This window comes from Macrobrachium rosenbergii, chromosome 37 (genome assembly GCF_040412425.1).
Source record: "Macrobrachium rosenbergii isolate ZJJX-2024 chromosome 37, ASM4041242v1, whole genome shotgun sequence".
In the NCBI taxonomy this organism is placed as follows: domain Eukaryota; kingdom Metazoa; phylum Arthropoda; class Malacostraca; order Decapoda; family Palaemonidae; genus Macrobrachium; species Macrobrachium rosenbergii.
The window spans coordinates 21,244,037-21,259,036 of NC_089777.1; the positions used below are offsets into that span (position 1 = coordinate 21,244,037).

The 15,000-nt window shown below is 34.8% G+C and overlaps 1 protein-coding gene across 9 annotated transcripts in view; it reads right to left on the reverse strand.

Annotated features, from left to right (window-relative positions):
- The window catches only part of LOC136825405 (uncharacterized), a 979,501-nt gene that overhangs the window by 610,955 nt on the left and 353,546 nt on the right, over positions 1 to 15,000 (reverse strand). For all 9 annotated transcript variants that reach the window (XM_067081764.1, XM_067081763.1, XM_067081760.1 and 6 more), the window contains one exon: positions 10,101 to 10,249. In XM_067081764.1, the coding sequence (XP_066937865.1) occupies positions 10,101 to 10,249 (149 nt within the window). The remainder of the gene's footprint in view (positions 1 to 10,100; positions 10,250 to 15,000) is intronic.

Below are 15,000 nucleotides of genomic sequence, written 5' to 3' on the forward strand. Positions count from 1 at the left end.
ATTTCTCTTGGTAAAATTAAATGACAAGTACCTCATAATGTTTTTAATTTGAAGAGTGAAAATGAAGTAAATGATAGTTGTGCTATCAAGACTGACAATGAAGTAAATAATAGTTGTGCTATCAAGACTGAAAATGAAGTGAATAATAGCTGTGCTATCAAGACTGAAAATGAAGTAAATAATAGTTTTGCTATCAAGACTGAAAATGAAGTAAATAATAGATTTGCTATCAAGACTGAAAATGAAGTGAATAATAGTTGTGCTATCAAGACTGAAAATGAAGTGAATATTAGTTGCGCTATCAAGACTGAAAATGAATGAAATAATAGCTGTGCTATCAAGACTGACAATGAAGTAAATAACAGCTGTGCTATCAAGACTGAAAATGAAGTAAATAACAGTTGTGATATCAAGACTGACAAAGAAGTAAATAATAGTTGTGCTATCAAGACTGAAAATCAAGTAAATAACAGTTCTGCTATCAAGACTGATAATGAAGTAAATAATAGCTGTGCTATCAAGACTGAAATGAATGAAATAACAGCTCTGCTATCAAAACTGAAAATGAAGTGAATAATAGCTGTGCTATCAAGACTGAAAATGAATGAAATAATAGTTGTGCTATCAAGACTGAAAATTAAGTAAACAATAGTTGTGCTATCAAGACTGAAAATTAAGTAAATAACAGTTGTGCTATCAAGACTGATAATGAAGTAAATAACAGTTGTGCTATCAAGACTGATAATGAAGTAAATAATAGCTGTGCTATGAAGACTGAAAATGAATGAAATAATAGTTGTGCTATCAAGACTGAAAATTAAGTATACGATAGTTGTGCTATCAAGACTGAAAATTAAGTAAACAATAGTTGTGCTATCAAGACTGAAAATTAAGTAAATAACAGTTGTGCTATCAAGACTGAAAATTAAGTATACAATAGTTGTGCTATCAAGACTGAAAATTAAGTAAACAATAGTTGTGATATCAAGACTGAAAATTAAGTAAATAACAGCTGCGCTATCAAGACTGAAAATGAAGCAACAGAGGTTATTTACTTTCAGGCAATATTAGAATTCCTATTAATTCACATAAAATTTAACAAACATAAAATGATTATCGTTTCTTTGCCTTTACCAGCGACTGTCCTCACAGTCAGTGACCCGAATTACAGATACTTCAATCACTGATGATGGAAGGGGGTTACTGTCCCAACGGGTCAGCATATTTGTATGTTTGCCAGTCCGTTTGTTTGTTTGTTAGTCAGTCTGCAAAAAATATCCCGAAAACTTATTGACAGTTTACAGTGAAATAAATGATGAACAGATTTTGATGTGGTTCTTCAGGCAGACGCGGAAACGGTGGTATATTTTTTTTTTTTTTTTGTTTTTCGTTTTTGAGTTGGTGGACGTATGCGCTTTCTGTGTTTTATGTTTTTGTATTAGTTTTTTTTTTAACGTTAAAGCAAAGATATTCAAAGGTTGCAAATTTATTAATTTTGTCATTTCCATGATGCGATAGGAACTATTTCTTGTATTTTAATTCAAAATTAAAAATACTGATTTTTAAATATAATCACTCTTGAAACTGATCTGTCGTGTTGTATCGATCGATTCTGAGGAGGAGGAGGAGGAGGAGGAGGAGGAGGAGGAGGAGGAGGAGGAGGAGAGAGAGAGAGAGAGGAGAGAGAGAGAGAGAGAGAGAGAGAGAGAGAGAGAGAGAAGAATTATAAATTAACAGAGAAAGGAGACACCTTGGGGGCAGAACGCTAAATAAAGAGATGGAAAGAGAGATATAGGAATATAGACAGATAAGTGAGCATACAGCAGTTGATTTGACGCTGCAAATGCTAAATAAACGATATAGATAGACAGATAGATAGATAGATAGATCGATGGACAGATAGAAAGACAGACAGAAGGATAAAAAGACAGACAGACAGATAGACAGATAGGAAGATAGACAGAAAAATAGATAGACAGATAGACAGATAGACAGACAGAGATGGACAACCAGCTGCTGGTGCGACAATGCAAATGTTAAACACATCACTGGCTCCATCCTGAAGGGAGAGAAAAAATTGCAGTGACTGGCAAAAAAAATATATAAATAAATAAGTTCCGCCTCCAAATGACGTCTTCACCTCCTCCTTGTAATGTCTGCATAAGAGAGAGAGAGAGAGAGAGAGAGAGAGAGAGAGAGAGACCAGCTGTGTTTTACTAAAAAGGATTCAGATGTCAATGTTAAAAAGAATCAGAGAGAGAGAGAGAGAGATCCTGAGAGAGAGAGAGAAGAAATTGAGAGAGAGAGGCAGAGAAAAGAGTGTATGTTTTACTATGGGATTCTGATGTCAATGAATCTTCAAAAGAATCACATTTGCAATAGAGAGAGAGAGAGAGAGAGAGAGAGAGAGAGAGAGAGAGAGAGAGAGAGAGAGAGAGAGAGAGAGAGAGAGAGATAATTTTACTAGGGAGGGATTTAAGAATCGCGAAAAGATTCAAACTGTCAAGAGAGAGAGAGAGAGAGAGAGAGAGAGAGAGAGAGAGAGAGAGAGAGAGAGAGAGAGAGAGAGAGAGAGAGAGAGAGAGCATTTACGACTCATAAAATATCTCGCTACGACCGATGACGTAAGTTTTTTCCTTATTTATATCTCCAATTTTCTGTAGTAACGAGAACAGCGAAGGATTTTTAGAAACCATTGTGCTCTTGATTTTATTTATTTGTGAGAGACGTAACGCATGAGTGAATAATAGGAGAAAATAATAAATGATAAGAGAGTATAAATAATAATAAAAAAATTAAATGATAATAGAAAATAATAAGTTTGTATTTTTCATCTCGATGTCAGAATTCAAGAATATTTAAACAAGTTAATACAAATTAAAGTAAATATATAAAATTTTCTGTGCATCTAAACTAGAACAGTTATGCGTATTTGCATGACATAAATACAGGAACACAACAAGTTATAAATCAATAAAACTGTTTTTCTTTAGTGAAAGAGTTATCAGTAACACTTGACAAATAACTTATTAAAAATATCTAAAAATTAAACATAAGACTTGTGGACCCTGACTAAGGCATCAACCCATATTCAAACTAAACTACAGACAATATTCAAATAGGAAAATCTTGATCTATGAAGCAATGAAAATTCATAACAAGTCGAACATTCTGAAGCAAAATGGCAATGTCTTTTCATCGTAATAACGTGAAAATTAACGATAAAATATGGCACATGAAAAAAAATAAAAGGATTTTTGTCCCAAGATATTTAAGAATACCTGAAATATATATTGAGACAATATAAACATGAAGCACTGTAGAGGGTGGCATAGAAAGATCAGAATTTGAAATTATGAAAAACCTACTCTACTTGATTGTGCATGTACTATTTACTGACTATATTAATTTAACACTCGGGTACAGTGTTCAATTCCAGAGTGTTCAAAAGACTATGTGGAAAGTAATAAGAAAATATTCATTACTGACTTCACAACGTAATACAGAATGCATTCTCTTCTGTGATAATCTTCCATGATGTAAAATCTTCCAGCCTCTAAGAGGCGGATTTCTCTCTCTCTCTCTCTCTCTCTCTCTCTCTCTCTCTCTCTCTCTCTCTCTCTCTCTTTCTCCGGGATTAAGTCGCTACCCATCAGCCTTTGCATTTTAACGAAAACGGGGGCTGGACCACCACATCATTCCAAACATAAACATTTCCACATTCCAGGATCAAGATTCCAGGGAGCTCTCCTGGAAGAGGGGGGGAGTTTAGTAAGGGGTCGGAATCCTCCTCCCTCCCCCTACCAAGGGTGCGATAGGGAAAGGGATCCAGGAAACCGAATTTCATATCTGGGGTCACGTTCTCGACCCCGCGTGACCCGATAGGGGGCGGAATTTTATTTTTATTTTTTTATTATTTTTTATTCTTTTTTTAAATCCGAAGTCGCCAAAGTGCATTAGGGTTTATCTCACTTGTCTATTCTTCCACCCACGGCGCCTTCTTTAAGCAAAAAACCGTTTCTGGGTCGAGAGAGAGAGAGAGAGAGAGAGAGAGAGAGAGAGAGAGAGAGAGAGAGAGAGAGAGAGAGAGAGAGTATGGAAGGAAAAAAAATTATCATTTTTACTTAAAGGACGACCTTAACCCTGTTTGAAGAATCCAGTATTTTCTCAGAGTAAACACAGCGACTGGCGTTGATGACCTTAATTCTTGTAACACCGGTTCACTAAATCGTATCAAAAGCTGCAACTGTCACGCACTAAACACCTCTATGAACAATAAATTAACTTTGACAGATTAATGCAAAATGAAATTCTAACTTCAGTCATAAACAATTACACTAAAGTTCAAAGCTGGATTCCACCTCGGACAGATAACTTTACGAACGGAAGACAAAATTTACTTCAGAATCCCCAAGAGCTTTCACGTGTTTTCAATTATTCAAAAGCGTTTGAGTCTTCCAAAGGGGAAAGCGTTTGACTTGAAATATATGCTGTACATTGCACCATCCATTACTCAAGATTTAAACTGGAAAAACATCTGCGCAATCCATTACTCATGATTTGATCAGGGAAAAACTTACTCTTTTGCTCCAACCAAAACCGGTTGTCTCGCCCTCTCATGTTGAAAATTTCCTCCTCCAAATCTGGCCTTTACAATCTATTTTCCATTTTTGCTTTACCCCCTCTCCAACCCCCGCCCTTCCACCCCCTTTTTCTGCGACAACGCACAATCCTGACGAAAAAAAAAAAAAAAAAAAAAAAACCAGGGATCAAACTAGTCACCTTAAAATTCCACGATTCTCTTCTATACGAAATATAGGGTCACATATTTTTAACCCACTCTCCCCGGCCCCCGCCCCCACCTTTTCCATTTCAGATCGTACGTTACCTCTCAACACAAATTCCATTTTCCTTTCTCTCCTTGACTGCAATTTATTTCTTCTAGCCAACCTACGGAACACATTTTTTTTTTTCCCCTTTTCGCCGAGATGAAATTTATCTAATATTCTCGAAGGCTGGGTCTTCCCAACCTTCATCTGAATCTTCGCTTTTTGACTTTCTGTTTTCGCAATATTTGGTGTCACTCTTTTGTTCTTATCTCCATTATTTCGAGATTATTGCTCCATGCTGACGGATAGCTGACACCACAAGAAGAAGAAGAAGAAGAAGAAGAAGAAGAAGAAGAAGAAGGTGTAATGAAGCAACAATGTAGAAACGGCTTTTTCAAACTAAAAGTTGTCCTGGAATTTCATTTCTCGTTTGCTGTACATTCTATTACCCTCTTCGTCTTTCAGCCTCTGTGACCATGGTGCCTGTGACGCCAAAGAACTTACGATCGATCAATGCCTCGCTGGCTTCCACGTAGCGAAAATTCACAGGGTCAACATACAAACAAAGTTGCATTAAGTATTAAACTTTACTGAACTTTATTGTATATTCTTTTTCCTTCGTTGTCTTTCAACTGATGTCACCTTTGTACCCGCGACGCCAAATAACTTACAATCAATCAGTTCTTCGTTGACTCCCATAACGAAAATTCACAGAACAAAAATGGAATGAAATATAGAGCTTAGGCCAAAGGCCAAGCACTGGGACTTATGAGGTCATTCAGCGCTGGAAAGGAAACAGAGTAGGTAGGTTTGAAAGGTGTAACAGGAGGAAAACCTCGCAGTTGCACTTTGAAATAACTGATAGGAGAGGGTGGATAGCAAGACGGAAGAGAGAGAATATGAATGGAGGTACAGTAAAAGGAACGAAAGGAGTGGCAGCTAGGGGCCGAAGGGACTCTGCAAAGAACCTTTAGTGATGCCTACAGTGCACCCCACGAGGTGCACTGATGACACTAACCCTACGGAATCACAGAACAAGGATCAGTATACAAAGTAAGTTTCAGTTGGAATTAATCTTCAGAGCATAAACATGACCTTTACACGCTGCGACGCCAGTTGAATTGACTAGCCAGTCAATCAAATCCTAACATGAAGAATCCCAGAACGAGGGTCATATAAAGTAAGTAAGTTTCAGCCGGCATTAAAACTTTCGACCATAAAACACGACACGCTGCGTTCATGACCTTTACAAGCTGCAACGCCAGTTGAGCCAGCCAGCCAGCCAATCAATCAATCAATCAATCAAATCCTAACCTAGCCTGCGATGCATAAGTTAAACAACATGCCAAGACTGAACTGAATTGATTGAATACAGAATTTAGGCCAAAGGCCAAGAACTGGGACCAATGAGGTCATTCAGCGCCGAAACGGAAATTGAAAGTAAAAGGTCTGAAAGGTGTAGCAGGATGAATATGCTGTCAGGAGAGGGCGGAAAGTAAGACGGGCGAAAGAGAATATGAAAGGAGGTACAGTAAAAGGAACGAAAGGGGTTGCAGCTAGGGGGCCGAAAGCACGCTGGAAAGAACCTCAAGCAATGCCTACAGTGTCCAGCACGAGGTGCGCCGACGGCACTAACCCCCTACGGGGGAACACCACGCCAGGGCCCCACCTCCGGGATATTGTTATTATTATTATTAGCAGCAGACGGAAAAGCAAAACGAATAATATTATCTCTATGACCCAATTCCACGAAGAGGAGTCGACTTGCTTGACATATGCAATTACCTGGGACGCAGGAACCTCGCCACGATTGAATTTCCATTGGAGGTTATTTGTGGTAAGCTATAAATATACACTCCAATATTCGCGGGAAGGGTCTGCTGAATAAAATCAAGAATAGATCAAGAAGAGGTGTTGGGGAAAGTGGGCTTTCGTATATTCTCAAGACTGGGCATCTGTTCTTTTTGTCTTATTGTTTTAATGGTACTTTGCATTTATTTATAATGGTCTATTTTGACATTTCATCTCTACCAACACACCTGCTGGGTCGGTAATATATCTCTCTCTCTCTCTCTCTCTCTCTCTCTCTCTCTCTCTTTTGCAAATACAGACACAGACACACACAAATGATGGAAAGACTGTTTACTATTAAAGGGAATTACTTTCTCTCTCTCTCTCTCTCTCTCTCTCTCTCTCTCTCTCTCTCTCTCTCTCTCTCTATATATATATATATATATATATATATATATATATATATATATATATATATATATATATATATATATATATATATATATATATAATAACTTTGGCAAGACTGTTTACCTTAAATGTCTATTTCATGTTCTCTCTCTCTTCTCTATTCTCTCTCTCTGTTTACCTTAAATGTCTCTCTCTCTCTCTCTCTCTCTCTCTCTCTCTCTCTTTCACAAACACACGCACAAAAAATGTGAAAAGATACTGCATAACTTTGGCATGAGTATTTACCATTATTGTCCATTTCATACTCTCTCTCTCTCTCTCTCTCTCTCTCTCTCTCTCTCTCTCTCTCTCTCTCTCTATATATATATATATATATATATATATATATATATATATATATATATATATATATATATATATATATATATATATATATATATATATATTTATAAAAAAACAGTCAAAATCCTTTCCAAAACACAGCATTCTTCTTCTCCTTCCTCCGCTTCTTCTTCTTCTCCTTCTTCTTCTTCCTCCTCTTCTTCTTCTTCTTCCTCCACCAGAATGATGTTCTTCTGTCATTCTCCAGCCATTTAGGCATTCCCTCCATTAGGTCCCTTCACGCCACACATGGCGCCGACAAGTAGTCGCTTCTTGTAGCCTTAAAACGCCAAGGCTCATAATCACTCCTTGTTTACATCATTAACATCTGCTCGGCTGTGCTCTCTCTCTCTCTCTCTCTCTCTCTCTCTCTCTCTCTCTCTCTCTCTCTCTATATATATATATATATATATATATATATATATATATATATATATATATATATATATATATATATATATATATATATATATATATAAATAATTTATTTGTATACAAGTAGATCATAAATTTTATTTGTATATATATATATATATATATATATATATATATATATATATATATATATATATATATATATATATATATATATACAGTATTTTCCTTCTGGTTTAATAACATTTCCCAGAGAAAGTATTCTGCGATTATTTTCAAGAAAATGGTATACTTCATATTTTCCTTTTAATATTTTCATAATTATCCATCAATACTCACAAATAATTCAGCACCATTCATTCAAAGACCTAAATATACACACGAATTTAATACCATCACTCTCTCACGACCGCCTTATTGTGACCCACTGCTCTTCTCACGAGAATCCAGTACGAACAGTTGAAAGTTTCGCAAAACATGAGACTCACGCAAATACTCGAGTGGTTATCGTGCCTCAATGTGATCCGTTGCTACATGATTCTGTCCTTTATAAGATCTGTTTTGAGTTTAGGTACAATTTTTTTCTTAATGACAGGTGAAAGAGAGAAGAATCCATTAAAAATAAGAAGAATAATGTAAAGATATAAAATATGACAAAAAAATCTGTGAGTTAAGGCTATGTTTTCTGCAATATGACAGGCAACGAGAGAAGGACCTATTAAAAATAATACGAATAACGTAATGATATAAAATACGATATAAAATATTATTCCATCGTTCAATTAAAATATGACCCAAAAAAATTCTGTGAGTTAAGGTATTTTTTTTAATATGACAGGCAACGAGAAAATTACCAGTTAAAAAAAATAACTAGAAATGATATAAAATATGATATAAAATATTATTCCATCGTTCAATAAAATATGACAAAAAAATCTGTGAGTTAAAGTAATGTTTTCTTTAATGTGACAGGGAACGAGAGAATGACCAGTTAAAAAAAATAACAAGAAGGAAATGATATAAAATACGATATAAAATATCATTTCAAAGTTCAACGAAAATATGACAAGAAAATCTGCGGAGGTTGACAGCCAAGTGACAAACAAGCAAGAGAAGGCATTGGTAACTGTCAAGAGTATTTTATAAAATAGTCTTTTATGAAACTGTAAACAGTATTTTACAAAATACTCTTTTATAAAAGCGTAAGGAATATTTTGTGAAGAGTATTTCATATAATACTCTTTTATAAAACCGTAAAGACTATTTTATATATTTTATAAAATATTCTTTTATAAAACCGTCAAGAATATTTAAAAAAGAGAATTTTATAAAATACTCCTTTAGAAAACTGCAAAGAGTATTTTATAAAAATAATCTATAATAAAAGCGCAGAGAGTTTATAAAAGCATAAAAAGTACTTTATAAAAACAGTATTTTATAAAACACTTTTATAAAACCGTAAAAAGTATTTTATAAACAGTATTTTATAAAATGTAATTTTATAAAACCGTAAAAAAGTATTTTATAGAGTATTTTATAAAATGCAATTTTATAAAACCGTAAAGGTGATTATTTTATAAAAGACAGCAGCCCAAGATTCTCTCTCTCTCTCTCTCGAAGCGGTGGTATAAAACATGAACATTTCCGAATGAAGCAGAGAATATTTTAGTTGTTTAAAAGGCTATAAAAGGCAATGAAGTATAAAATAAGCCCTGAAGTATAAAACACTGAAAATACGTCGCCTATCAAGGCTGGTTTCAGAGAAAAAACAAAATATGCCCTCCAAAATGTGTAATATAAAATACTGAGGAACGGCATACTCTTCGGGAAAAGTTTTATGTATAAAAAAGATATAAAATAAACTTTCGATGAACGTGCCGTAATAAAGTCAAAAATGGTTATATATAATATACGAATAAAATCCCGTTGTTTCAGTGCTTAATAGAAAATATAAATTGAAAAAATCTCTGGAAACAGAAAAGTATAAGAATGAAAAAATCTCTGGGAACTTAAGTACAAGAATGAAAAAAAGTCTCCGGGAACTAAAGTAAAAGAATGAAAAATATCTCTGAGAAATAAAGTATAAAAATAAAAAATATCTCTAGGAACTGAAGTACAAGTTATAAATGAAGAAAATGACTCGTTAAAATTGTTGTACTGAATAAAAAAAAGAATGATTTTAAAGAAGGTACAATGAAATAAATAGAGAGAGAGAGAGAGAGAGAGAGAGAGAGAGAGAGAGAGAGAGAGAGAGAGAGAGAGAGAGAAGGCAGCACTCGGCGACGAGGAAAAACACCATTAAGGTTTACTTACTCGTCAATTTCAAGGGTGAGCGTCGATCCCTGTTTGGTCAGGGCGTGGGCGTGGGAGAGGGAGAGCTTACTCGTGGGCGTGCCATTGATGGCTTTCACTGCGCACCCCGCCCGCACGCCTGCGCCGCCCGCCTTGCCGGTAGAGGTGACCTGTAGGGGTTAAAAAGGTAATGGATTACTACTTCATTCATTGTTAAAGGGAAGTTAATAACATAATTGTAAATCCTTTTCTTTTTACTCAATTCATTGTTAAAGGGGAGTTAATAACACAATTGTAAATCCCTTCCTTTTTACTCAGTTCATTGTTAAAGGGAAGTTAATAACATCATTGTAAATCCCTTTCTTTTTACTCATTCATTGTTAAAGGGAAGTTAATAACATCATTGTAAGTCCCTTTCTTTTTACTCAGTTCATTGTTAAAGGGAAGTTAATAACATCATTGTAAGTCCCTTTCTTTTTACTCAATTCATTGTTAAAAAGTTAATAACATCATTATAAAGCCTTTCTTTTTACTCAATTCATTGTTAAAGGGAACTTAATAACATCATTGTAAGTCCCTTTCTTGTTACTCAGTTCATTGTTAAAGATAAGTTAATAACATTATTGTAAATCCTTTTCTTTTTACTCAATTCATTGTTAACGGGAAGTTAATACCATAACTGTAAATCCCTTTCTTTTACAGTTCATTGTTAAAGGGAAGTTAACAACATCATTGTAAATCCCTTTCTTTTTACTCAATTCATTGTTAAAGGGAAGTTAATAACATCATTGTAAGTCCCTTTCTTGTTACTCAATTCATTATTAAAGGGAAGTTAATAACATTATTGTAAATCCCTTTCTTTTTATTCAATTCATTGTTAACGGGAAGTTAATACCATAATTGTAAACCCCTTTCTTTTTACTCAGTTCATAGTTAAAGAGAAGTTAATAACATAATTGTAAATCCCTTTCTTTTTACTCAATTCATTGTTAAAGGGAAGTTAATAACATAATTGTAAATCTTTTTCTTTTACTCAGTTCATAGTTAAAAGGAAGTTACTAACATAAATTCCTTTTTACTTCACTCATTATTTAAGGGAAGTTAATCACATAATTATAATTCCCTTTCTTTTTAGCTTAAACAAACATCACTGGACGCATGTTGATAATTTAACTTGTGTATTTGTTTTTCTGTTCCAATAATTAAAAAACTATTAGACCGGTTTTGATGAAACTCTAATGAGACCTTGTGAGTTTATAATAGATTCAAACGGATATTCAATATTTATTTTTTTTTTCTAAGCTGATTTTGGTAAATACAAACAAAATTACATCCCCTGTTGACATCAAATTAACTAAATAAATTCGTATTTACCAAAAAAAAAAGTGACATCCCCTATCGACATCAAATTAACTGTATAAATTCATATTTACCAAAGAAAAAACTAAGTGACATCCCCTACTGACATTAAATTAACTAAATAAATTTGTATTTACCCAAAAAAATGACATTCCCTATTAACATCATATTAACTAAATAAATTCATATTTAAAAAAAAAAAGTGACATCACCTACTGACATCAAATTAACTAAACAAATTCATACTTTAAAAAACAAAGTGAAGCATACGCACAAAAAGGCCTTCACTTTTCAAGTATCCCTTTTACAATCTCTAACTTGCTTTGTTTACTTAGTTGAAGAAAAAATTCATTCGGTCTCCAAGCAGACTTTTACGACCTTGTTAGTTAGTTTTGTTTGTCTAAGGACAAACAAAAAAACCAATCATACTACTTAGAGTATACTTATTATTTTCATTTTTTTTTATTTAGACGAAAAAGTCATTCATTCATCAGGCAGACCTTTTACCATCTGTTCGTTTGTTTGTTGGTTTAAAACACACAAACACACACACACATACACATTCTCTCTCTCTCTCTCTCTCTCTCTATCGCTCCTTAGTTTACTCTCTCTCTCTCTCTCTCTCTCTCTCTCTCTCTCTCTCTCTCTCTCTCTATATATATATATATATATATATATATATATATATATATATATATATATATATATATATATATATATATATTGTATTGTTCCTTATTTCTCATATTTGTATTTCAGTTTATTTTCGACAGTCAGTTTTTGTTACATACAATTTCTCTCGTTTTCTTTTATTCTCTCTCTCTCTCTCTCTCTCTCTCTCTCTCTCTCTCTCTCTCTCTCTCTCTCTCTCTCTCTCTCTCTCTCATTTCTTGATACGATTTATTTTGCAGTCTGTCTGTATACCAGCCTGCCTGTGTGAGGACTCCTTGATGAAATTCCTTATATAGCTCTCTCTCTCTCTCTCTCTCTCTCTCTCTCTCTCTCTCTCTCTCTCTCTCTACATATCGGATAACTTTAGGTCGTAACCTACAAACATGACCCTTCGAACGGCGATCCTTACGAAGCTTATGAAGACTAAGTCGAATATCTGCCGCCTTTCGGAATATGCAATCTCATATGTCTGGGCATGAGGTCATAAAAGCTCAGAGAGAGAGAGAGAGAGAGAGAGAGAGAGAGAGAGAGAGAGAGAGAGAGAGAGAGAGAGAGAGAGAGAGAGAGAGAGATTTATATAAAGTATTTCATCGAGAAGCCTCTAAGAGGCAAATAGAGAAACAGAATGCAACTTAAATCAAACGAAAAACGAGAGAGAGAGAGAGAGAGAGAGAGAGAGAGAGAGAGAGAGAGAGAGAGAGAGAGATCAAGAGAGAGGAGAGAATTGGAGAACAGAATGCAACCTTGAGCATATTAATAATTGTGTGTGTGTGAATGAGAGAGAGAGAGAGAGAGAGAGAGAGAGAGAGAGAGAGAGAGAGAGAGAGAGAGAGAGAGAGAGAGAGAGAGAGAATTATTAAAGTATTTCATCGAGGAGACTTAGAAAGACAGAACAGGATGGAACCTAGAGCATATAAACAATTAAGAGAGAGAGAGAGAGAGAGAGAGAGATATTTTAAAAGTATTTCATCCTGAGACCTCAGAGAGACAGACAGGGGAACGGAATGCAACCTAAACCTTATCAAGATAAATGAGAGAGAGAGAGAGAGAGAGAGAGAGAGAGAGAGAGAGAGAGAGAGAGAGAGAGAGAGAGAGAGAGTCAGCAACCACAGAAAAAGTATATATCGCGCCTGTGTTACATATTTTCTATTTGCCTGACAATTACTGCGAAAACATTAACGAAACAAATTAACAGAACTCAAATTGGAAAACGCTAATAACCTTTGCAACAGCCCACCCCAACCCAGCGCCACACAAAATGTAGTGTTTTGATTTCTGTATGAGACAGATTTAACATTTAGGATGATTTAGGATATATATATATATATATATATATATATATATATATATATATATATATATATATATATATATATATATATATATATATATATATATTAACATTTACTAGTATAATAAAACATGTATAATAAAAATAATAAAATAAAAACTAAATAAATAAAGAAATACATCATTAAGCAATGCCACAACACCCCAACCACAGCGACTGGAACGCGCATGCGCCAACAAACCTTCCCCTCTCCCTCCCCACCCCACCCAGACCTCCGAAAAATACCACGTACCGTACGAGTATCCCCCCCCCCTAGGTTCCGTGCGGTTTTCCAGAATGGAAATTACGTTTTAATAAGTTTCCTAAACTTTGAGACTTTCGGCCAAAAGTGTAGCTACTTCTGCTTAGACTTCTGCTCCTCCTAAACTTTTCTGATGCGCTTAGCGAAAGTTTACAGAAGGGGCAGGGGTGGGGGGCGGGAGGGAGGAGGAGCTGGCACGGAAGGAGACGGATTAAATAATAATAACTTTAATTCTTTGAAGAGTGGGGAGGGGTAGGGGTAGGGGTGGGGAGGGGAGTGGAGGGGAGGGGAGGTGGATGTGGCAAGGGAGAGGCCTCACTTAATCAAGCTAGGTCGTTGCAAGAGAGAGAGAGAGAGAGAGAGAGAGAGAGAGAGAGAGAGAGAGAGAGAGAGAGAGAGAGAGAGAGAGAGAGAGTTCTTGAAGAATGGAAAATATCCATTTTTGCAAAGGAGACTATTATTATTATTATTATTATTATTATTATTATTATTATTATTATTATTATTATACAAACTAATAAATATATATAAAACAGACACTCACATATATATCTACATATATACACATATATGAATGTATATATGCAATATAATAATAATAATAATAATAATAATAATAATAATAATAATAATAATAATAATAATAATAATAATAATAATAATCACACCGATTTACAAGAAAAAAATTAATAAATGAACTTGCTGTCAGAAAATGCATGATTTCTTCCTGCCAACGAAACTGAAAAAAACTCGAATTTTTATTTTAAATCAAGATCAAGTTCGTTTAATATACAACTGGCTGAGTTTTCTTAATATCTTCCACTCGGTATTCGCTTGGCTCGTTCAGCTAAGAATTTGGTATTCATTATAAAACAAGTAAAAATGAGACGAAGTTTCTTCGGCGCAATCGAGTTTTCTGTACAGCTGTTACAGCGTGTAATCAAGGCCATCGAAAACAGATCTATCTTTCGGTGGTCTCAGCATAATGCTGTATGAGCCGTGGCCCGTGAAACTTTAACCACGGCCCGGAGGTGGCATATCCTATATCGTTGCTAGACGCACGATTATGGCTAACAATAAAATAAAAACTACTGAGGCTAGAGGGCTACAATTTGGTATGTTTGATGATTGGAGGGTGGATGGTTAACATACCAATTTGCAGCCCTCTAACCTCAGTAGTTTTTAAGGTCTGAGGGCGGACAGAAAAAGAACGGACAGAAAAAAGTGCGGACGGACAGACAAAGCCAGCACAATAGTTTTCTTTTCAGAAAACTAAATGGTGAAATGGTCGTAATAAT